General features: G+C 42.7%; 1 protein-coding gene across 3 annotated transcripts in view; it reads left to right on the forward strand.

Moving 5' to 3' along the window:
* Nucleotides 1–23,393, forward strand: part of TTF2 (transcription termination factor 2) — a 39,953-nt gene extending 16,560 nt beyond the window's left edge. For 2 of the 3 annotated variants that reach the window (XM_024764785.1, XM_024764786.1), the window contains exons 8-23: nucleotides 337–464; nucleotides 1,707–1,788; nucleotides 3,581–3,700; nucleotides 5,289–5,439; nucleotides 6,353–6,458; nucleotides 9,293–9,474; nucleotides 10,171–10,324; nucleotides 10,652–10,743; nucleotides 11,544–11,626; nucleotides 12,036–12,169; nucleotides 15,092–15,262; nucleotides 17,600–17,658; nucleotides 18,504–18,654; nucleotides 19,345–19,427; nucleotides 21,243–21,317; nucleotides 22,942–23,393. In XM_024764785.1, coding sequence (XP_024620553.1) covers nucleotides 337–464; nucleotides 1,707–1,788; nucleotides 3,581–3,700; nucleotides 5,289–5,439; nucleotides 6,353–6,458; nucleotides 9,293–9,474; nucleotides 10,171–10,324; nucleotides 10,652–10,743; nucleotides 11,544–11,626; nucleotides 12,036–12,169; nucleotides 15,092–15,262; nucleotides 17,600–17,658; nucleotides 18,504–18,654; nucleotides 19,345–19,427; nucleotides 21,243–21,317; nucleotides 22,942–23,086 — 1,916 coding nt within the window. In that variant the 3' untranslated portion in view covers nucleotides 23,087–23,393. The remainder of the gene's footprint in view (nucleotides 1–336; nucleotides 465–1,706; nucleotides 1,789–3,580; nucleotides 3,701–5,288; nucleotides 5,440–6,352; nucleotides 6,459–9,292; nucleotides 9,475–10,170; nucleotides 10,325–10,651; nucleotides 10,744–11,543; nucleotides 11,627–12,035; nucleotides 12,170–15,091; nucleotides 15,263–17,599; nucleotides 17,659–18,503; nucleotides 18,655–19,344; nucleotides 19,428–21,242; nucleotides 21,318–22,941) is intronic. The other variant, XM_024764787.1, reaches the window with a different exon arrangement.
* The last annotated feature ends 1,384 nt before the right edge of the window (nucleotides 23,394–24,777 follow it).

Below are 24,777 nucleotides of genomic sequence, written 5' to 3' on the forward strand. Positions count from 1 at the left end.
CCAGCCCCAGGGGTCTTTTTTTTCGAAAATTCTCATGGTATTACCTTCTTCCCTGCCACCTCTTCAAAGCTGAAAGAGAAAAAAATATTATGGGTTATCTTATTTTTTATTATACTTTATTTTGTCCTCTATTAGAACACTTGATAATGTGATTTTAAAAAATAACAGACAAACAGAGACTAGGGATAATGAAGCCTGTGAGTCTAGGAGAATCTGGAGGCAAGAATTTTTAGTCCATACAGGTCCATCATCTGGCAAATTATGAACTGCCTTTTTGCAGCTCTGGCCAGAACATAATACTCGCAGCACTTTTAGGTAACCTCCATTTGTACGCAGGCCCTATGAGCCAAGGTCGCCTTCGCGCAGTGTGGCAAATCACAAGTGAAGCCATTGATGAGCTGCATCGATCACTTGAGTCACGTCCTGGCGAGACAGCTGTGGCAGAGGATCCAGCTGGGTTGAAGGTGAGCCAGGAAGGCCCACAGGGCAGAGTGTCTCATAACAGTAGCCCAGCGCCCACGAGGAGGGGGACCAACTACTGTGAAAGTGCCCATCAGAGTGCCATTCTGACATATCTTTTCTACAGATAATGCTCAAGTGGCTTCCCTTGCAGTATTTTCTTTTTTTCTGTTTAGCAGTGGGAAGAAAAAAACAGCAGTTTTTTTTTTTTTTCTTAAAGTCATACAGTTATGTATGTCTGTAGCAGTAACAGATCCATTTATTGAGCTTCAGTAGGTGCCACAAGGTTGCAAAGGAATTGCTGCTCTTAGTGGACTAGCTGGGGTGAAAGTGCACGTACAACCTATGTAAGACAACTAGACAATGACTGTAAGAAAACGTGCATTGTCGTGTACTGTATGCAAAGTACAAAGGGATTCGAAATAAAAGAAAAGTTACTCTAGGTCAGCAGTATTATTTGTGCCTTAAAGAAACCGCAAGCCTAGAGATAGGGTAGAAACCAAATACTCCAGTTAGAGGGAGTGGCGCTCAGAGGGAAGATACAGAGATTGGTATTAATAAGTGATGATCAGGTGACATCAGTGCCTGAGCTGGGAGCAGCAGGTGATGTAACTAAGCAGGAAGAGTCCCTTGCTGTGGAGCCTGGCATTGGTGAAGGAACTTAGACTGGAATGGCTCAAGAGATATTATGGAATCACTGTAGAATTTTGAGCAGGGATGTTTTGTGAAGGTTTTTTATGTCACAGAGTTCAGGATAAACTGGAGGAAGGAAAGCCTAGAAGGTGGGCCCCCAGTTAAAGGGCTATCAGTTTATGACTAGCAGTGCGGACTGGGACATTGCCCACAGAGAGGAGAGGCACATTTAAGAGATAATGAGGAAGAGCCAGTGGAATGGCTGGTAAAAGTCAGGTGGCCAGTCAGAGGTCTCGGCTGCAAACAGTAGAAACTGACTTGGGTTGATAAAGCAGACAAAGCAGGACTCTCACTTGAGAGCGGGAGAGGCGGCTCTTGATAGACATGCTGGACAACTGGCATCAGTGACAACTGTCCGGGGCAGACCAGGACGTGTGGTGAGAGGGAGGAGTCCAGGACTTCAAGGCGAAATGAGCGGCTGATCTGACAACTAGAATATTGGGAGGGTCACTTAGAGAAAATAAACAAGTAGAGTATGGAGTCCATGTGGCCAGGCTGCTGCATAGCCTCTCATCAGGAACTGGCACTTAACTTTCGGTTATTACCTTTGTCAGATCCCTTTGCTGCCACACCAGAAGCAGGCATTAGCCTGGCTGCTATGGCGGGAAGGTCAGAAGCCACGAGGAGGAATCCTGGGTGAGTCTGGTGTTAGGCTAAGAGCCAACAAATGCAGTGCTTCGTTCAGTCCTCTCAACTCTGGGTAGGTACTCTAATGCCCCATTTGACAGATGAGGAGACTGCGGTGTGGGAAGTTTAAGCCACGTGCTCCAGAGTCCACAGCCATAGGATCAGTCAGGTCTTGGTTGCAGGCAGTAGAGCTTGGCTGTGGCTCATGAAGCAGAGGGAGGGTTTATTCTGTGGTGGCCCACAGACTCTCTGGGAGATGTGGAGGGCCGGGCTGGACTTCTAGGAGCAATGGCCAAAGTTGAGTCACCAACGGAGTGTCCTGTAAGAACTGTCATGGCTGCTCTGTGCCATCGAGCAGTAGGAGAAAGCACTGCCGCCCCAAAATCACACACTGCCGTCTCCAACCTTTCCTGTAGAAAGCATTTCACAGGGAGCCTCTTTTCTAAAGTTACTCACATCTGAATCGAAGTCTGGTGTGAGTGTAAGTGCTCTGTAGAGCCAGGTCATGCTGCTGGTGCCTTAGCTGCAGAAGAGGCAGGAAGTAAGTTTTCCAGGCTCTGCTTTGCAGACTCGTCTCGCTAAAGTTTTCCAAGGTGCTCAACTTCCAGAAAGCATGACAGATGTCCACTATGGCTAGTAAGTGGCTGCGTCTGGGTCTCCAAGACCACCTCCAGGTTGGATGATTTGCTAGGATGCACAACATATAGTCATATTCGTGGGTGTAATTTATTACAGTCAAATAAATTGAATAATAATTGAGCGATTTGATTTGATATAGGTCAAAATTAGCAAAGGAAGAAGGCACTTGGGGCAAAGTCCGAGGGAAACCAGGTTCAAGTTCCAGAGGCCTGTCCCAGTGGAGTCACTCAGTGTGTGCTTAAGTCTTCCACATGTAAAATGTTGCCAACCAGGAAAGCTTGTTAGTGATTCGGTACCCAGGGTTTTTACTGGGGGCTGGTCACATAGGCAGCTTCAGCCTGGCAGGTACTGAAATTTCAGATTCCAGAAGGAAAGCAGGTGTTCAGCATAAACTGTACTAGTATGGGGGGGACCCCTCCTGAAATCCAAGTTCCCAGATGCCAGCCAAGGGCCAGTCTTGTAAGCTGACCTTCCAAAGGAGAGTAGTCAGCTGCTGTGTTAGCTCTGCACCGTGGCAGAACCAGACTTTGAACCAGAGCCCATGTTGTGACATTTTACTTCTGCTTACGTCAGAATGAGTATTTAAACTGTTAAAAAGGGTATAATAATATTTTATAGGGTATAAATAGTAAATTGGATAAGCTCAGTAACCGGCACAATGATGGTACCCAAGAACTGCTAGTTTATGACCTTCTTTGACGAATAAGTTAAGGGGATGGAGGACTGTCTTGAGTTAACTCTTAACTCCAAAAGTGTGGTAGTAAAGTGGGTGGTAGGCTATATCTACTGGACCTTTTTGCTTTTCCAGGGAAATAAATAAGACTAGGCAACATCATCAAACTGAGGGAGATATCAATGAATGTATTGGATAAGTAACAATATAACACGGAGACTCGAATAAGATCTAAATAATAAGTTTAAAATTTTACAAAAGTCCTAGTAAATGTCTTTGACCTAGATCGCAAAATAAATAGCAAGAGTTAGTGTTCATTTTAATAAGAAAGACAAAGGCTTCAACAGAGGAGGCAAAGCATGGTGACTGGAATGGCACTGACAGCAGAGAGGCCCAGGGCTGGTGTCTGCCCGGGGCTGCTTCTCTTGAAGCTGAGCTGCTTCTTTGCCCTAAATAGTTACCTCTCCAATTTGTGTTTTTATTTTCCAGCGGATGATATGGGGTTAGGAAAAACCCTGACAATGATTGCACTCATCCTGACCCAGAAGAATCAAGAGAAAAACAAAGAAAAGGACAAAACCACGGCTTTGGCTTGGCTTTCCACAAATGGTATTCAAACACCTGCTGTTTCCTACATCACGTGAGGCAGTGGAGAGTGGAAATTTTTCAGCTATGAAAGGATGCCTTTGGTCATATTTAATTTATTGGAAAACTAGCATTAGACTACTTTACTGTAGTATCATTTCTGACACTGAATACGCTAACTAGAAGTGATCATTTTTTCCTTTTAATATAAGGTTAGCTTGACCTGTGATTAGGAACAATTTCATGGAGAAAGCTAAGGCTCCAGAAAACTTAGTTTAAACCTAATGATTATTTTTGTTAATGTTAAGGATATAACTATAGGATAGATCCAAATTAGTTAATATATTATTTTTTGAAAGAAGATCTGTGACAAATTCAGATTTTAGCCACCAAAGCAGACACTGTTTTCCATGTTTCTGAACTACCAGAAGTTTCCAGATTCTAGACAATTTCTCTTATTTCAACCTCTGTTTTTAAAATGTAATAACTGTATAAGTACCTTAAAGGTCCCATATATTATGTAGAGCCAACACCACATGTAAATTGCCATGTACACATGTACATTTCTCAGTTGGTTAGATAGTTAAGGAATCTGTGGCCATCTGCTCTCAGGGCCTCTAGTGACCACTGTTGCAGCTGGACCCTGTGTCCCTGTGTGTAGTAGCAGCATGTGCGTACCTGCACACACACAAAGGATGGGGGGCAGTGGTACAAATACTCCGGCACTAACTGGTTCCGAAGTAATGTTCGCTTGACCTAGGGAATTTTGTACTTATACTTTAATGTGAATGTAATTAAGTTACGCTTTTCAGAGAAAAGTAATAATACTCCTTTGTAATGAATCAACTCAGGATGAGTTAGGAAATGATCCAGCTTCTACATTCTGGCCACTGTGAAAGCACACTGGGGTTTTTTGGGTTTTTAAAGTGAAGTCATGTGCTACCCACTTTCCTCGCCCTCTTTAGCCTCTCTGTCTTCCACTTTTGTAGGGGAAAATAATGGTTTTGAGTTAAAAGATTATTTCTTCCGTTTTCTGTTCTACTTCATGCGTACTTCACTTTATTGCACTTCACAGATACTGTTTTTTACAAATTGAGGGTTTGTGTCAGCCCTGTGTTGAGCAAGTCTTTTGGCGCCATTGTTCCAACAGCATTCGCTCACTTCGCGTCTCCATGTCACATTTTGGTAATTCTTGCAATACTTCAAACCATCCACCAGTAAAAAGATTACGACTTGCTGGAGGCTCAGATGATGTTAGCATTTTTAAGCAATGAAGTATTTTCAAATTAAGCTATGCACCTTTTTTAAAAAACGTAATGCTATTTCACAGTTAACAGACTATAGTGTAGTGTAAACATACCTTTTATATGCACTGGGAAACGAGAAAGTTTGTGTGACTCACTTTATTGTGATACTCACTTTATTGCTGTGGTCTAGATCCAGACCCTCAATATCTCCAAGGTATAAGCTATGTGTAGAAATAGAAGCAGCAGTTGTTAAAAATATTGATTGAAGGAATAAGTGTCAGTCAAGGGAAAGAGGTAATGCCTTTAAGAAGTTAAAACTATTTAATGAATGTAACGAGGTGTTGATTTTCTTTTCCCCTCTCAAGACTCCTCTGAGTTCACTTCCCATGGAACACTAGTCATCTGTCCTGCTTCCCTGATCCATCATTGGAAAAGTGAGGTGGAGAAACGTGTGAGCAGCAACAAACTAAGAGTCTGTCTGTATCATGGGCCAAACCGGGATCAACATGCAAAAGTGTAAGTGCAGAAATATTGCAGTCAGTATGAGGTGCTCAGCATCTTGGCTCAGGGGGCTTTTTTTTTTTTTTTTTTTTTGCGGTACGCAGTCCTCTCACTGTTGTGGCCTCTCCTGTTGCGGAGCACAGGCTCCGGACGCGCAGTCTCAGTGGCTATGGCTCACGGGCCCAGCCGCTCCACGGCATGTGGGATCTTCCCGGACCGGGGGACGAACCTGCGTCCCCTGCATCGGCAGGCGGACTCTCAACCACTGTGCCACCAGGGAAGCCCCCAAATACATTTTTATCAAAAGTATTTATTGCAGTTCTCTCAGGTACACAATATTAAGCTTCCTTGGAAAAAGAATTGCGCTTTTCATCAAGAATCTTTACATGTAAAGAGTATAGGTGAGGTAAACTGAAAGTGTACAACATGTATCTTTATGCCCAAATGTCAAAGCTAGATGAATGGGTTTTCACAAATCCATTACAGAATGAGGAGGAGAAAACACCATTGCTGTAAGATGAACAGTACTTCGAGGGTTTCTTACTTCCTTGGGACTTTAGTGTCATCTATGTCAAATTAACTAAACATTAACTTCCAACCCTACCCGGCTTTCTGTTCTTGCCAGATCACTTCAAGCATAATATGACCCCACCAGAGATGGTCTTTTCTGACTTGGCTGGGAAGAGGGAGGCTGTTCTAGTTATAGCGAATAATCTGTAAAAATGACCAGTGGTAAGCAATAAGGAAGTCAGGTGTATAAAATTTACCTCTCCAGAGTCATGTGTGTGTGAATTAAGGACATAAATTAATGAGTTCTGCTGTCTGTCCTTCCAGCCGTAGGCATTTTTGTGAAAGAACCAGTTCTGTCTCACATTGTCAGAGTCGTGGCGGGATGGTTTAACTTTTGCTCTTTGTTATATCTATGCAGCCTCTCCACATATGACATCGTGGTCACTACCTACAGCCTTCTGGCCAAGGAGATTCCCACAAAGAAGCAAGAGGGAGAGATGCCAGGTGCAAACCTCAGTGTGAAGGTGAGACGTGGGTGCTGCCAGGGAAGTAGGGTTGGAACCGCGGCTCGTTTAATAGGAGTCTTTTCACAGCATTAGAGATGGCAAAGGTACCCTCCCATAAGGTCATGAACATTCGAACTGTTTCACCTGTGGAAACAGAGAGTTCTTTCCTCTGTCCCTTCTCTTTTAACTCTAGACAACCTCCTCAGCAATAAAGGTGGAGATGGTGCAGTAGTTTGCTGTGTTTTAGAAACAATAACTACATTGCAGTTGAGGTGGTGGTCATAACACATGAATGATATGATATACTTCACTTGTTACAGTGTTTATTTGAGAGTTCTGGGGATATATTCTCAGGAAGTGTTTTATATTTCGTGTTAGGACTAGTATTTTCATATGAAGCCATTATTCCCTGCCTTCCTCCACTTTCTAGGAAAAGGGGTTGCAAATAATAAGGCTACAGTGGGCCAGAGGCTAAATGATAACCAGGGGAAAAAACCTGAATGTTTGTTGCTGTGTCCAGGGTAGTCTCAGTTACATAGAGTAGAGGCTTTATTGCATAGATATTGTGGGCTTTTTCCCTCTGAAAATACAGTGTTGTCCCAAGAACTACTCTTTTGCATATGCTTTTATTCTTAGTACAATAGGATAGTCACAGCTTTCTGTATTTGGGGCGATATCTAGAACGCTTCTCTATCTCATGACCAACTCTGCCTTCTCTTGGATGATTAACTTTTCAGATTCCTCAGTAATTCCTCTTAGCTTTGAGGCTAAAACCCTCATCCCTTTAAATGATATATTAGGCCTTTTACAGTCTTGCCCTGCCTGTGTGGCCTTCTTCCCCCACACCCCAGCCCTCCCAGTGGCACCCCATGCTCAGCTGTACCAAAGATCTGTCCTGCTCTTGTGCCTTTGTTCTCCCTCTGAATGGAATGCTTTGCCTCCCCCTCTGGTTAAATGCATCTCCTAGCACCTTGTGCTTGCTTATGTCACCGCGCACCCCTTTAATTCCCCAAATATTGAGTATCTGCTGATGCCAAGATCTTGGCTCTCTGTGCACCGATGTCGAATAGAAGTACGGAGACAGAGTTTGGAGGAGAAAAGAAAGGGTAGTCTTATTCTTTGCCAGGCAAAGAGGGAACACAGCAGGCCAGCAAAGTAGTGAAGGTCTTGCATTTTTCTTCTTCCTGCATTATTTCAAAACAGTCACAGCTGGCATCAGGCAACCTGGTAATTGGGTCCGTTCTTCATCTCTGGGTTATCCACCCGCAACCTTCTTTCTGAAATGCAGAACGCTACAAGGGGTGATTTGCTACAAGGGAGTGTAGGGAGTGTGAACACCAGGTGCAGGATGTAATTCCCATGGAGATGGAGAGTGTTAGGTGCAGGATGTAATTCAGTCAGAGAGTGTTAGGGGTTAGCTTTGTGAAGGACAAATCTAGTTACAGACACTGCAGATTAGTAACAGTTAAAATAAAACTAGGATTGCTTAACTCTTTCAGGCCAGTCTATGCTCCTTCTCCACCCTGTTCATTGTTCCCTTTATTTTCCTTGTTATCAGGAGAGGAAAAACCTCATTTCTATTTTTGTTGTAACGCTACCCCATGCCAGATGGTATTTCAGGTATTAAGGGTACTGCAGGGAACAAGACCAACTAGATTCCTACTGTCCTGTATTGAATTATCCAGTGGGATTTACTATATATACATTGTGTGTAATGATCTTTATGCTTGTTTTATTTTTTCTCCCCTGCTAGATTGTGAGCTCCTTGAGAGTAGGAAATGTTCTTTGTGTCTCTGGCTTAGTATTTTATATATAAAACTAGACTTTTATGTATGTACCACATCTTCTTTATCCATTCCTCTGTTGATGGACACTTAGGCTGCTTCCATGTCCTGGCTATTGTAAATAGTGCTGCACTGGACATTGTGGTGCATGTATCTTTTTGAATTATGGTTTTCTCCAGATATATGCCCAGGAGTAGGATTGTTGGATCATGGCAACTCTATTTTTAGTTTTTTAAGGAACCTCCATACTGTTCTCCGTAGTGGCTGTATCAATTTACATTCCCACCAAGAGTGTAGGAGGGTTCCCTTTTCTCCACACCCTCTGCAGCATTTGTTGTTTGTAGACTTTTTGATGATGGCCATTCTGATGGGTGTGAGGTGATACCTCATTGTAATTTTGATTTGCATTTCTCTGATAATTAGTGATGTTGAGCATCTTTTCATGTGCCTCTTGGCCATCTATATGTCTTCTTTGGAGAAATGTCTATTTAGATCTTCCAGCCATTGTTTGATTGGGTTGTTTGTTTTCTTGATATTGAGCTGCCCCAGCTGTTTGTATATTTTGGAGATTAATCCCTTGTCAGTCGCTTTGTAAATATTTTCTCCCATTCTGTGGGTTGTCTTTTCATTTTGTCTATGGTTTCCTTTGCTGTGCGAAATCTTTTTTAAGTGTCATTAGGTCCCATTTGTTTATTTTTGCTTTTCTTTTCATGGCTCTAGGAGGTGGATCAAAAAAGAGCTTGCTGAGATTTATGTCAGAGAATGTTCTGCCTATGTTTTCCTCTAAGAGTTTGATAGTGTCCAGTCTTACATTTATGACTTTAATCCATTTTGAGTTTATTTTTGTGTATGGTGTTAGAAAGTGTTCTAATTTCATTCTTTTATATGTAGCTGTCCAACCACTCTTGGTTTCTTAAGCTTAATTCTTATTTCAGTGTACCTGATCTAAGCCCTCAGACTTGAAGGTAAGAGCGGGTCTTCGATACCTACTTGTTATTTTCCCTTATCTTCTTGATGACATGCACGTTTTCCCATACTCTTATTGGATTTCACCTGTGTTTCTTCCAGGGTGTCTCATCACCTTTGCTTCGAGTAGTCTGGGCTCGAATCATATTGGATGAAGCTCACAATGTTAAGAATCCCCGAGTGCAGACTTCCTTGGCTGTGTGTAAGCTCCAGGCCCAAGCCCGTTGGGCTGTCACTGGAACCCCCATTCAGAACAACTTGTTGGACATGTATTCACTGCTGAAGTGAGTAAAACTCTTTGGATTATGTAGATGTGAACCCTGTCGGTAACACTTCATAATTATTTCATATCTCATATCTCCAGTGTGTACCAGATTATCTTGTGTAGCAGGTGGCAAGCCTGTCAACCTTTAAAGGGAAGAAGAATTAATATTTATGAGATATAATCTGTTGATTGGCTGATATAGGACTTTGATGACATCCAGCCCCTATATATGGAAAAATAAGGGACCAATTAAATTAAAGGAAACAACAGTCAACTTTCTTCAGTCCCAGGAATGTTTGGGGCTACTTCTACTTTAAAACATATGGCCTGGGGACAGGACTACAATTTATTTGAAGCAAACAGAAAGGAAGGCTGATTTTAAGATACTTTTTTTAATTCAAGTCAGCTCATAAGAGGATAAAGAATTTCTTTACTAGCCTTTGAAGTTTTAGGAATGAATGCTAGCTATTGGTTATATGTCCTGTTGTGACGATATAGACGTTGTTAATGGGAAAATTCACATTTTTATTATGTGGTTATTGACTTGGATCCTTTTGCTCTGTCTAGCAGAGTTTTGCTATGAAATTGACGTTTACAAATGATTGGATGGCATGTAAAATCTGATTCGCTTTTCACCTTATGTCTGTCTTTGAACCTTTCCTCCATCCTCCCATGCTTCTTTCCTATTCTCTATCCTCCTTCTCCAATGAAAAAGATTTCTCCGTTGTTCTCCATTTGATGAACTCAGTCTGTGGAGGAGTCAGGTTGACAATGGTTCAAAGAAAGGAGAAGAACGGTTAAATATTTTAACCAAGAGCCTTTTGCTGAGGAGAACAAAAGACCAGCTGGACCCCACCGGCAAGCCCTTGGTAATCCCATTGACACATGTCCCTGGGGGAGGCCAGGAAGGAGGGCGACCATGTCCTTGACTCGGCTTGAACCGCCATCTGCTTTGCTTCAGGAGCCTCTGAGTCTCCCATTTTCCTAGGAGGAGGCCCTCGGGTTGCTGTCCTGCCCCTCGTGTCACAGCAGTCCCGTGTGCAGTGTGTTAGGGCAGTCCTGTTTTCAGGAAAGGGTGGGAGCTGCTGTCCAGAGCCTGACTAGATTTCTGGTGCCAACTCTGGGGAGTGTCCTCCCTAATGTTCAGTTAATTTGTATAACTTCATCCCAGCTGCTTTTCTCTTTTACTCTTCCAGGTGGTGCTCCCCCAGCGTAAATTTCAGTTGCACCATTTAAAGCTTTCTGAAGATGAAGAAAATGTTTATAGTGTCCTTTTTGCAAGATCAAGGTGTGTGCCATGAAGAAGCACCTTCTCACATCTATTTTATTCTTGTTCTTGCTTGGGAGTGAGTCGAGGGTCAAGGTTCCTCTAACTGTAATTACGGTATTATTGACAAGTTGGATATCTGTGTTCCTTTTTTTAAAAACCTCCCTTTCTCTCTCCTCACCTCTCCTCAGCTCACCTTTGTCTCACATACACATTGAACCTGTTCCCCATTGGCTTCCTTGCACTGTACACCAGGTCTTTCTGTCCCTCATGGGGCTGTATTAAGAAAGTATATCTCTGACCTTTGACCTGTTACCCAGCCTCTCATTGGAACTTTTAAAAAACTGCCCAGTAATCCTTCTTGTCATCTGTCCTTTGCACTTGCTCTAAAGCTCTTATCCTTCCCTGAATTCCAGATTTCTACTCTCCTATTTATTTGGTACCTCTCACTTCCAATGTAAATACGTTTTTTCTCTTTGTATACCTTATATTTATTAATAAATATTATAATAGTATATTAACTTATACTAAATAATATGTTACTGTATTACATGTTAATATTAAATTGATATTAAATATAATACTAATATTTGATATTAATCTTCGTTAATATTTATTAATCATTTTTAAGTGGTTTGGCTTTTAAAGTAATTATTTTTTATTACCTTTGCCCAATGCTTGCTGTGAGCCTACCTTTGTTTAACAAGTTCGCTTTTACAATTTTTCAAGGTCCTACCGCAAACACAGTTAAACACTGACCATTGTAAACCTGTTTGGTCTTAACGACCATTTTATGTGCATTTTCGTTTAATCTGAGGCAGGTCAGCTCTGCAATCCTATCTAAAAAGACATGAAAGTGGGGGCGGCCAATCTGGAAGAAGCCCTGATAATCCATTCAGTAGAGGTAAGCAGTGGGACACTTAACAAATACAGAAAACTCATGAGAATGTGGATGCAGATCTGGTAAACTTACAGAAATGGGGGGGGAGGGGTCATGAATCCTTGATTGCAGAGACTTGACCTTAGCTTGGAATCTCAAACCAAAGTAAAATCCACTGACGTGCAGGCACCAGACCTGGTGATCTAAACTTCTTTTTAGTTATTTTCAAAATCTGTTTGATTAAAATACAAGTAGGTCTATAAAGAAAACCAGTATTTTGTACTTCTCTAATTGGTAGAGAAGTGAGCTAAAACTATATGATTGACCCTCCGATCAAAGAAGTTTAAAATCTCCTCATTTAGTTCATGGTTCTTCCCCATATTTCTGTTTTAAACCCTGTATTATTTCCTGTGTCTGTTTTCCTTCTTGGAAGTGGCCCAGGAGTTTGGGTCCAGTGGGCCTGGGCTCTCCGTGGCAGCAGACTCGCAGACATCTAGCACCGCCCACATACTGTCACAGTTGCTGAGACTCCGCCAGTGTTGTTGTCATCTTTCTCTACTGAAGTCGGTAAGCAAAGCCGCCTGTGTGGGACCCCAGAGGGGCTGTGGAGAAGTCCACCTCAGTCTCCTGAAACTGGGATCCAGTCTGCTGGATCAAGGAAAATGGGGTTTGAGTGTATTTTGTTTTCTGGTGGGATAGGAAGGAGAAGACTCTTTATTTTACTTTATTTTATATTAATCTTTATTGACCTTGAGATAATTCCCATGATGTTGAGAACAGTTTTTATTATTTGTTTTATTATTTTTCTTTAATTAACTAATTAATTAATTAATTGGCTGCACTGGGTCTTATTTGCGGCATGTGGGATCTTCGTTGCAGGGTGTGGGATCTTCTTAGTTGTGGCATGCGGGGATCTTTAGTTGCAGCATTCGGGATCTTTAGTTGCGGCATGCAGGATCTAGTTCCCTGACCAGGGATCAAACCCGGGCCGCCTGCATTAGGAGCATGGAGTCTTAACCGCTGGACCACCAGGGAAGTCCCTGGTTTGTTTAAATAAGCTTTAGTTTAGAATAGAAAATGGCATCTTGTTAAAAAGGAAGCCATATATGAATACTTTGGTATTTTAGGATGTCATAAAGCTTATTTAACTACTAGTGTTAAGTCTAGGTATGAAAACTCAAGTATTTAAAGTTGTCTTGATATTGGATAGAGGCACATCTGTAATTAAGAGGAATATGTCATAGGCAGAACACTCTGACATAAATCGCAGCAATATTTTTTTGTATCTCTCTCCTAGAGAAATGGAAATAAAAGCAAAAATAAACAAATGGGACCTAATTAAACTTAAAAGCTTTTGCACAGCAAAGGAAATCATAAACAAAACGAAAAGACAACCCACAGAACGGAAGAAAATATTTGCAAACAATGCTACCAACAAGGGATTAATTTCCGAAATACACAAACAGCTCATACAGCTTAATAGCAAAAAAACAAGCAACCCAATCAAAAAATGGGCAGAAGACCTAAATAGATATTTCACCAAAGACATATAGATGGCCAAGAGGCACGTGAAAAGATGCTCAGTGTCACTAATTATTAGAGAAATGCAAATCACAACCATAATGAGGTCCTCACCTCACACCAGTCAGAATGGCCATCATTAAAAAGTTGACCAACAATAAATGCTGGAGAGGGTGTGGAGAAAAAGGAACCCTCCTACACTGTTGGTGGGAGTCTAAATGGGTGCAGCCACTCTGGAGAACAGTATGGAGGACCCTTAAAAAACTAAAAATAGAGTTACCATATAATCCAGCAGTCCCACTCCTGGGCACATATCTGGAGAAAACTAATTCAAAAAGATATATGCACTCTAATGTTCATATTCATTACAGCATTATCTACAATAGCCAAGACATGGAAGCAACCTAAATGTCTATCAACAGATGGATGGATAAAGAAGATGTGGTGCTTGTGTGTGTGTGTGTGTGTGTGTGTGTGTATATACACACACATATACTCATAATGGAATATTACTCAGCCATAAAAAGAGAATGAAATAATGCCATTTGCAGCAACATGGATGGGACTAGAGATTATCATATTAAGTAATCAAAGGCAAATATCATATGCTATCACTTATTTGTGGAATCTAAAAAAAATGATACAAATGACCTTATTTACAAAACAGAAATAGACTCACAAACATAGAAAACAAACTTATGGTTACCAAACGGGATAGCAGAGGGTGGTGAGGAAGGGATAAATAGGAGTTTGGGATTAACATATACACAATACTATATGTTGAATAGGTAAACAACAGGGACCTACTGTATAGCACAGGGAACTAAACTCAATATCTTGTAATAACCTGGGAATTCCCTGGCGCTCCAGTGGTTAGGACTTGGTGCTTTCACTTCCAGGGCCTGGGTTTGATCTCTGGTCGGGAAACGAAGATCCTGCAAGCCACGTGGTGCAGCCAAAATAAAAAAATCTTATAATAACCTTTAATGGAAAAGAATCTGAAAGAGAATATATAGGTGTGTGTGAGTATTTATGTATAAGGGAATCACTTTGCTGTACACCAGAAACTAACACAATATTGTAAATATACTTCAATTTAAAAAAAAAGGGGGGCATATGTTATTCTTTTTTTTTTCTCTTGGCAGTTAAAATTTATTTTCTCCTTGGTTATCAAGGATTCTTACTTTCTTTATACTCTTCTAAACTTTTCCAGATTTTCTAAAATGAGCATATGTTATTTTTATGAACAGAAAAAGGACTACTCCTGGTACTTGAAAATTTTTTCTTTTATTAAAAAAACTTTTATTGAAGTATGTTATTCTTTTGAGGTGCTATAGTAATGTATCTTTTTTTTGGTAGCAAATTGCATCTTGATTATCAATAACTTAATTAACTGTACTGTTCTAGCTGGGGAAAATAGAAAGATCTTGCAATCTGGCAATTATCTAAGAAGTTCCATCATTTGATTGATTGATTTATTAAATGGATTCCTTTTTTTTAAAATTATTTTTGATTGCGTTGGGTCTTCGTTGCTCCGCATGGGCTTTCTCTAGTTATGGCGAGCAGGGGCTACTCTTCGTTGCGGTGCGTGGGCTTCTCATTGCAGTGGCTTCTCTTGCTGCGGAGCACGGGCTCTAGGCTCACGCGGGCTTCAGTAGTTGTGGCGCATGGGCTTAGTTGCTCCGCAGCATGTGGGATCTTCCCGGACCGGGGATTGAACCCGTGTCCTCTGCATTGGCAGGCGGATTCTTAACCACTGCGCCACCAGGGAAGTCCCTTGATTTATTTTTGATCTGGTGAAAAAGCTTGCAAGATTACATTTTAATCTGGGTTTACCTGAGGAGATACTGATGGTAGATTATGAGACATTTTGCCATGTGCTGTGTTAAACAGTTAGCACTTTGGCAGGTCATATGCCTTGCTGCCTCAACCGCCCATCTGCTCTTTCCCCTGTCTGATTCTGCTCAGGCCCTGGATCTGAAAGAGCTGAAGAGTGAAGGCCTGGTCCTTTCCCTGGAAGAGCAGCTCAGAGACTTGACTTTGTCCGAATTCCACAACTCAGAGCCGTCTGCCTCCATTTCCCTTAACGGCAAATGCTTCAATGTGGAGCTTTTTGACGACAGGAGAGAGAGCACCAAGGTAGTATGATGACCTCTATTGTAGTAGAAAGACTTTGCCTCCTTATACATTTCCCTGAGTGAGAGCGCCACATTTGTCCAAGCCAGCCCAGTCATTTGACAGCAGAGCTGGAGCTGTTAGATGTTGGCTGGTCAAATTCTCCCTCCAGTCTTAAATTCTAGTTTGATTTGATGAATAAAACTGCAGTCTTATTACATAGTGGGCTTTCAGAGAGTGGCTTGGACCGACCTGACATCAGGGCAGATTTCTGGCATGGATTCCTGTGGAAGGAGCCTGTCAGGTGTATGTCGGTCACAAGGCCCAAGCAAGTGAGCAGTTTGTTTTGGGAAAACAACGAAGGCCTGAGCCTCGAGACTGTGTAATACGTCTGAGCGCCAGTTGCTTTGCTTTGTTGAGAGGCTTCCATCTGCCGGGTTTGTTTCCTACCAGCCTCTCCTCATTAGTCACTGTTCTGTTTTCATTGAATGTTTTAAGAACTGAAGGGTTCTATCAGAGGAAGGCCGGGGTGTGTGTCCTGCCTCTCCACTGGCTCACTTGGAACCTGCCCATTGTCTCGCCTGCCCTGAGGGCTGGGTTCCCTCTCTCCTGCTTTCTGAGGCTGCCTCAGCCTCTCTTCAAAGGCTTTAAAAGATGTAACTGGAAAGGAGGTCACTGCCAGGGGAATGGTTTTACCAAAGGATTACTTTTAATTAGATTTTTAAAATATTTACCTAGGTCTTCACCATCAGTAACCGAGAGAAACATAAGGGCACCACATGTGGCCGGACTTCAGGCCCTAGCACCCACCCTCAGTTAGCTATTGGGTTAAAATTCATGTTCCTAATAATTTGTTTTCCTAACAACTTGTCTGATACTCAGGTCATCGTTCACAAGGTTCTTAATGTGAACCCATTAATCGTAGTTCAAACCACTTAAGGTGGTTTCACGTGAGGAAGGGAGTTTTGTTTGGTAGCACAAACCTAAACTCATACAGAACGTTATTAGAATTTGGCCCCAGCTCACAGCCCATGAATCCTGCTCTCCCACTGCATTTTTTTTCAAAATACCTATCGCCAGGTTTTTCTTGAGGCAGTTCGAGAACTTTCCACAACCTTGCCAAGACACCAGGCACTTCGTGTACCTGCTTTTTTCCTTCCTACTAATTCAAAATGGTACGGTCCTGTGACTGTCTTCCTGCCCAGGCATCAGCGGGTTTGTTCAGGTGGGAGCGCAGCCTTACGCGGGGGCCTCAACAGGTTGCCACTAGCACCACGACGGCGTAGAATGGAAGAGCTAAGGGCACCTCAGTTCCTCTGGCTCAGCCCCTTTTTACTGATGAGGAAGCTGTGCTCTTAACTGGGAGTTCCAAGGTGATCCAGCCCTGTAATGGCAGAGTAAGAACTCTCTTCATCTCCTGTTTCTTGGTCTAATTTTCGTCCTCTTCCTCCATTCTGGGATGAACTTTAGAGCCTTTGGAAAGGTCATTCACATTAGCAGTCAGGAAGAATGAGGCCAGCTGCTCTCCAGAGTCCTGCCCCTGTGTTCTTATCGCTTGGTCCCTCATAGACTTGAATATGCCCTGAGCAGTTTTGGTGAAGAGAGCTTGTCGTGAAGCTTGAGCAAGTATTCCTCAGTCTGGACAGGTTCTCTTCTTCAACACAATTTGCAGCAGGCCTCAAACTGGGTCAAGCTCTTTCACTTTCTCCTTCTGCAAATGTTAGGATGGTATCTTCTCTGGTCCAGCAATATGCCGAGTGCTAAGGGTGCAGAAATGAACCAGACGTACGCTGGCTCTGCCTCTTCGGAGCATCTCCGGCCATGAAAGCAAGAGATGACTAACAAGCAATTAATGTATAGTATGAAAAAGACCATGATAATAGAAAGAAAAGGTGGCATTGTAGCATGTAGGCAGTGGGCTCCTGGGATTGGAGAGGGCGTCCAAGAAACTGACACGTAAGGCTGTCCTAGGCAGAGGGAACAGAATGGACAAAGATGAGACAAAGCATGGCTTAGTGGAGGGAGAATGCTGGTATCACCCGAGCATCATTTGAAGAGCGCGTAGTGAGGGTTGAGGCTAGAGATGTGAGCGGAAGGCAAGGTGGCAAGGACCTGGGAGGCCACTGTACAGAGCTTGGGCTTTATTCTCAGCGGGAAGCCACTGCAGGGGCTTCAGCCAGAGGAGGAAAATGAGAAACTGACATTTTGGAAATAGCGCTCTGGCTGCAGAGAGGAAAGGGAACTAGAGAGGAGTAAGACCAGAAGCCGAGAGGCTCTGGAGGAGACCGGTTCTTTAATTCAGAGCATGGAGAAAAGCAAATTTGCTTAAACCTCTGTATGTTAATTCCATCTTTTTCCCAGATTTCATCTCTGTTGGCAGAATTGGAGGCAATCCGAAGAAATTCAGAGTCCCAAAAGAGGTAAATGTGTTATTTCATTATCCAAGCATTGCTTGTAATTACGCTAGAAAATTTAATATTGCGGGTAGTTATAAATCTTCGCTTTTTATATCAAGGACCTTGAGTCATGCTTAGTAGAAAGCACTCGGGTTACAGCACAGATTCCCTTTGATTTCTAATTAAAATGTTTGTGGCACTGGTTGAAAGGGCAATCCCTAGAGGATCCGAGTAAACTGAGCATCCGAGTAAACTGAGTAAGAGCAGAGAAGAAGCATCTCAAGAAAAGCAAGAGAGTAATAGGTGGGCGAGGGAGGGAGAAGAGTGGGGTCAGACCGGGAGCCCCCATGGTGCTGGGGACATTCCTAAGCTGGGGACGTGGATATGGGAGGTTCATTCGTTGTTTGACTTTACTGTGTGCTATTCAATGCATTTGTAGATCGGAAATATTTTGATCTAAACACATAAAACTCTAATTAAAGCACAGCATGGGGGGAACAGAGAAGCCCTAGCAGCTTATGGTTCTGACTGGCAAAGGGAGGGGCCTCTACCCCTTTGCAGGAGTGCAGACCTCCTGTGGATAAGCACTAGGCCCCAGATAATCAGAGGCTGCGGCCAGTACTTTAGCTTAGCCACCACTTCATTCTGACTTCATTTTGCACAAAATAAGTTGTAGACTGGATCTAGAAATAGCTGGAAATATTGTAATCTTATAGTGTCACCGACGTGTGTACGCTTAGGTAGCAGAAGGCCTTTCCTCGTCCACATTTGATAGCTGAGTTGTACGAATAGCAGGCATTAAAGCCCTGCGGATGAATTTGTTTCATCTATTCAGGGGCATTGGTTTTCTGTTTTATCCTTCCTTCCAGTGTCATCGTCTCTCAGTGGACCAGCATGCTGAAGGTTGTAACCTTGCACCTTAAGAGGCATGGACTGACTTATTCCACCATCGATGGCTCTGTTAACCCCAAACAGAGAATGGACTTGGTGGAGGCATTTAACAAATCCAGGGGCCCTCAGGTACAAGCTGATCAGAGCAGAGCTCTGTAATCAAGAGCAAATAGTTCCCAGTTATACAGGGAAAATTTTAACAGCTCGATTCAAAAATATTCATAGCTTTGACCCCTCCAGGTGTTTTTGATTCCTTTGACATTTATTGGGGGGTACATATCAAAGTGTGCAAATACTCTAAGAGAATAAACTATGAGGGCTAAAAAGAGAGTAAGAACATAGCTGGTTAGGTTCAAGAGACTCTTTGCGGAGGAGGCAAGCCTGGAAGGATGGGTGGGATCTTGATATGAGGAAAGATGGAGGGAAGTGGGAGAACAAAGGCATCTAATTATGGATAATGCAAATTTGGAAAGCATTAGTTGAGTGATGGCAGGAGAATCATGGCAGGGGTCGGAGGACTGATGGAACAGACAGAATCCGGTTGATGGAGAGTTTATTGAGCTAACCACCCCCGGTGCTCTAAATGGTAGTATTCATATATTCCGGCAGGTGCACAATTAATGTTTTGAGAATGACTCACCAAAAAAAGGTTAAATGAGAATTTTCTCAAAGGTGAGGCATGGGAGATAGGATCTCAGAGTTCGGAAACAGTGCCTTTATGACAGCAGAAGGGAATTTGATAAGAGCGTGTTGCTAAGGAGGAGAGGTGATTTATGAGACCAAGTCTGTGTAAAGTTAATGGTGTGCTTCCTTTTGAAGGTTATGCTAATCTCTCTCTTGGCTGGAGGTGTTGGTCTAAACCTGACTGGAGGAAACCATCTTTTTCTTCTGGACATGCACTGGTAACGATTCTGGATTTTTCTTGAGTTGTCACAGCATAGCAGGGAGACCAGAGGGGCAGTAAGGCCTGACTTCTTACATTGAGTGTGTTCCTTTCATATTATGGAGCTGCCTCTGTGCATCCATGTGTATAAGATACAGATCAAAATGGTGTAGGGCTAGGGACTTTCCTGGTGGCCCAGTGGTTAAGAATCCGCCTGCCAGTGCAGGGGACACAAGTTCGATCCCTGGTCCGGGAAGATCCCACATGCCGCGGAGCAACTAAGCCCATGCACCACAACTACTGAGCCTGCGCTCTAGAGCCCGTGAGCCACAACTACTTGAGCCCATCTGCCGCAACTACTGAAGCCTGCGTGCCTAGAGCCCGTGCTCCGCAACCAGAGAAGCCCCTGCAACGAGAAGCCCGCGCACCGCAACAAAGAGTAGTCCCCTCTCGCCGCAACTAGAGAGAAAGCCCGCGCACAGCAGCGAAGACCCAACACAGCCAAAAATAAATAAAGTAATAAACAACTTAAAAAAAGGAGAGAGAAAAAAAATTGGTGTAGGGTTAGTTGCCGGCCCTGAATTCCTGAGCAAGCAAGGCTTCAAATGACTATTTAAAATAGTCTGTTCACTATTTATTGTTAATCTAACATCTGTTTCCATGGAAACTGAGAGCGGAGTAGGGGGTGCTTTTCCTTATGGCCAAGAGCTGCTTCACCCAATGAAGAGTTTTATCTCTTCAAAACACCGTATTTCAGACACACTTGTTGACGTCCAAGGAAATCTCAGCCTTGGTGAAGAGGGAGAACTGTTACTCCAAAGGGAAAAGGCAAAGGAATTTTTTAATTATGTTAGACACACACTTAACACATAGCCTTGGACTCACTGCACATAGTGTCAACACCGGGAGTATGGCAGCATCCTTCCTAGATACGAAGTGAACGACTCATGTATTGCTAGGAGAAAGCGTCATAATTTGTCCGTGTTTTGAGTTTTCAGTGATGCCAGTCAGGGATCGCTGCACCAGGCACTGGTGCCAGAGATTGTCATTTGTTAATTCTCCAGGCAGCCCACATGGGCACAAACAGGCCAACCTGTTACTATCTTCCTGGAGAACGTGGTTAGGTTATTTGGGACTCCCCTATACTCGTGAGTGAGGAAAGCAGAATGGGGATCATGCTGGTTTCTGAATCGAGCGATGTTATCCAAGATTTTAAAGAGGTAAGATGAGAAACTAGTTTGGAATTGATAACGAGAACCTAGAAAGAATGAAACCAATTAAGTCTCCTTAGTTGAATCTAGAATATTAAAGTTGAAAAAGGCATTAGAGATCATTTGCCAGCCCTCCGGTTTCCACGTAGCCATCTGAAGTCTGGAGGGTTGTGGTTAGATGACTTGCCCAAAGTCACTCGACTAGTTAGTGACAGGATTTGAGCATTGGTTTAACCTCTGTTACTTAAGAGTTTCCAACTGATGGTGGTGCTAAGAGTTCCTATTAGCAATCTGATCCCGGTTTCTCATGAGATGGCAAGAAGACATCTGGGGCTTTCTGAGTCCCACATAGACTAGAACAGAGACCTACAAATTTTTTCTATAAGTATTTTAGGCCAGATAGTAAATATTTTAGGCTTTGCCAGCTACATAGGTCTCTGTTGCATATTCTTTGTTGTAGGTTTTTTTGTTTTGTTTTGTTTTGCAAACCTTTAAAAATGTAACAACCATTTTAAACACAAGAGCCATACAGAAACGGACTGTGGGCTGCATTTGGCCCATGGGATTTGCCCACCCCTGGTCTAGGATGTCATTACCTTTGAGCTTTACTTGTCTTCTAACAGGAATCCGTCACTTGAAGATCAAGCTTGTGACCGAATTTACCGAGTAGGGCAGCAGAAAGATGTAGTCATACACAGGTAAGTAAGTAAAGGTCTCCAGGACTAAGGTCTGCTTTCATGAAAATTTTTCTCAGGTAATGTTTTAATAGAATGTGTAAAGTATTTGGTGATCACTGTACTAATGGTGCTTGTGGGGCACATCCTTTTTGGTACTCACAGTCGGGAAGGGAACACAAGCAATTTGTGGATAACCTTGGAGTTGGTCCTGCAGAAGAAGAAAAGCTTATGAACAATGCTGAGCCTTAATGCAGTCAAGGCCGCCCATGAAAGGACTCTCCTCCCTCCTCCCTCTCTTCCTGTCTCTCTCTCTCTTGTTCTTTTAACTTTTATTTTGACATAATTCCAGACATATAGAGAAGAATGTAAGAATTCTTACAAGAATACCCCAAAGTTCTTGATTGCAAGAATAATACCAAAAACTTCCTGTGCACTGTGACACTTGTGTGTGCGTGTAAGATTTTTTCTGGACCATTTGACAGTAAGTTGCAGACATGATGCTCCTTTACCTCTAAATAGTGAAATATGCATTTCCTAAAAATGACATTCTCTTACATAACTATAATAAAGTTATCAAAACCAGGATGTTAACAGTAATACAGTACTCATATCTGATCTATGGACCTTATTCAATTTTGCCACTTGTCCCAGTGATGTCCTTCCCAGCCAAAGAAAATTCTAGGTCCTGTGTAGCATTTGATTGTCATGACTCTTTTGTCCCCTTTAACTGGAACAACACCTCAATCTTTCTTTGTGTTTTATGACAGTGACATTTTTGAAGTGCACAGGCCAGTTATTTTGTAGAATGCCCCTGTCCTTGAGACCCTCTTCTCTTTAAAAACAACAACAGAACCTGCCTTAATTGTACAATACAGTCTAGTTATGGACCTCTTTTTCTCCTTCTTTTTCATGGCTAAGTTTTCTGAATAATTAGAAATCCTTGTCTATCTTTACTTAACTTCCCATTCATTCCTCAACCTATACAAACTGGCTTTTACTCCCGCCGCTCCACTGAAGCTACTCTTGCTAAGGGACACCAATGAATTCCAAAATTCACCAAGTACAGTGATTATGTCAGTTGTTTTGTCTTTAGCTCTCTTCTCAGGCTCAGTAGTTGTGGCGCATGGGCTTAGTTGCTCGACGACATGTGGGATCTTCCTGGACCAGGGGTCGAACCCGTGTCCCCTGCATGGGCAGGCAGATTCTTAACCACTGCGCCACCAGGGAAGTCCAAGGTCAGATCACTTTAAATGGATATATATTTAGTCTAAGTTGTTTGGATCTCCTAAACATAGAGTTCTTAATCAAACCTAAGAAAAAATAAAGGAAGAAATCTCATTTAAAAACTAAAGCATAGGGCTTCCTTTGTAGCGCAGTGGTTGAGAGTCTGCCTGCCGATGCTGGGGACACGGGTTCGTGCCTCGGTCCGGGAGGATCCCACATGCCGCGGGGCTGCTGGGCCCGTGAGCCATGGCTGCTGGGCCTGCGCGTCCGGAGCCTGTGCTCTGCAGCGGGAGAGGCCACAACAGTGAGAGGCCCGCGTACCGCAAAAAGAAAACCCAAACAACTAAAGCATAAATAGACGTTTGAATATGTCATTAGATATGCTGCTTTGGGTTTTTGATTATTTGCTTATCTTTTTCAGATTTGTTTGTGAGGGAACAGTGGAAGAGAAGATCTTGCAGCTCCAAGAAAAAAAGAGAGATTTGGCCAAACAGATTCTATCAGGAACTGGAGAAGTTGTCACCAAGCTCACCTTGGCCGATCTCAAAGTCCTTTTTGGCATCTAACTTCCTGTTTATGGAGCTCAGAATAGTGCCATTGTTGATTTGTATTAGGATCTGGGTAGAATGACCTAACCCTGGTCCTTTGAGCTCTCGTTGGCATTCAGTTTCACCTTCAAGCCCTCCTCAAAGTGAGGATCAGTTACCATGTTAACCACTTGGTTAACCAGTCATGTTAGTCAATCAACGTATTTAATGTGTGACACAGAAACCAATAAATGACTTCAGATAAGAGAAAATGCTTTAGAGTTAGAGAATTTGGAAAACAGCCCTGGGAGAGTTGTACCTAAGCTTCAGTAAAAGCTCAAAAAGCCCTCTGTTGCTTTTCTCTTCTCAGCTGGTGGGGACCCAATGTTACTGCCTTTTCTGACACAGGCTCCATCCCATCTCTTCATCTCCTGCCAGTGAGGCTGCTCATATAACCATCTCTTTATGGGCTGAGCAGAAGCAGGTCTCTGCGTAATATGTAGATGGTTAGTATTTGTATCATCGTATCATTTAGAATTTGGTATCATATCATTTAGTATTATTTTATATTGCTATCATATCATGTATTTGCGTCATAAATTTTAATTTTTGTATCATTTTTCTAGTATTTGTACTTTTACAAATTTACAGTATTTGTAGCACTTAGTATCATTGTTTCATTTAGTATTATTGTGTCATTTAGTACTTGTATTATCATTGGCATAATCCAATAAACGCGTTTGACAGTGTAGCACAGATAATGCTTTGTGTTCACTAACCCCCATTTCCTTTTCCTCCTGGCCACCAGAGACTACATTTCCTAGTCTTCACTGCAGTTACAGGGGTCCATATTACTGAGTTCTAAGTCAGTGGAATATGGAGAGAAGTGATGTAAGTCATCTCTTATCTGCCTTTCTGAAACCTTGCAAGTGATTCTTTGTGCTGTTTCTTCTCTTGTTGGCCCACTGAATACAAAGGAACTGATGGATGACTGCAGGGCCCTAGAGACTTGTGAAGCCACTAGGTCAGGGATTCTTAACCTACTGCTGGCCACGGACCCCTTGGCAGACTGGTAAGCCTCAGTTCCTGAACGACGTCGGAACAAAGCTTCCTGTGTGTGCCTCCCTTCTCACCCTAGCTCACCTACATTGGACTATGACATGATCAAGAAATAATTTTTTTTAAAACCATGAGACTTGGGTGTTTGTTTGTATAGCAGTTTGTATCCTGACTAATACAAACTCTTGAGAATTTCTTACTTTGGGAAACTATTCAGATTCCCTTCTTCCCGTTGGCACTTACTCAGCTAATTTCTGCTAGAAAGAATTGTATTTCTTCCTAGATAGAACTGTTGCCCTCCTTTGAGTTAGGATTAGGTGACAAAGCCCTGTGTTAAGCCAGTCACAGTATGCGCTGAGGCACTGGGGCCTGTTTAAGCAAAGGTGCCCTTTGAGGACATGGTCTAAAGGCCCACAGAGGCAAAGACAGGTGGCCTGGAAGGAAGAGTTCTGACTTAACTCTACTTCCAGGTTCACCTTAGCTGGGGTGTAGCCTTGAAAAAAATCATTAACTTCTCTACACTTCGGTTTCCGCATTTGTGGTAGGCATTGTTTTTAGAACTTCGGCAGCTGTAGTGAAGTCCCTGGTAAAATCGGGAAATGGAGGATGTAAGATTACCCTTCGGGAGTTACGCTGTAGGAGCAACACACCAGGGCAAAGGGAGTGTCCCC

This window comes from Neophocaena asiaeorientalis, unplaced genomic scaffold (genome assembly GCF_003031525.2).
Source record: "Neophocaena asiaeorientalis asiaeorientalis breed wild unplaced genomic scaffold, Neophocaena_asiaeorientalis_V1.1 scaffold62, whole genome shotgun sequence".
Lineage (NCBI taxonomy): Eukaryota > Metazoa > Chordata > Mammalia > Artiodactyla > Phocoenidae > Neophocaena > Neophocaena asiaeorientalis.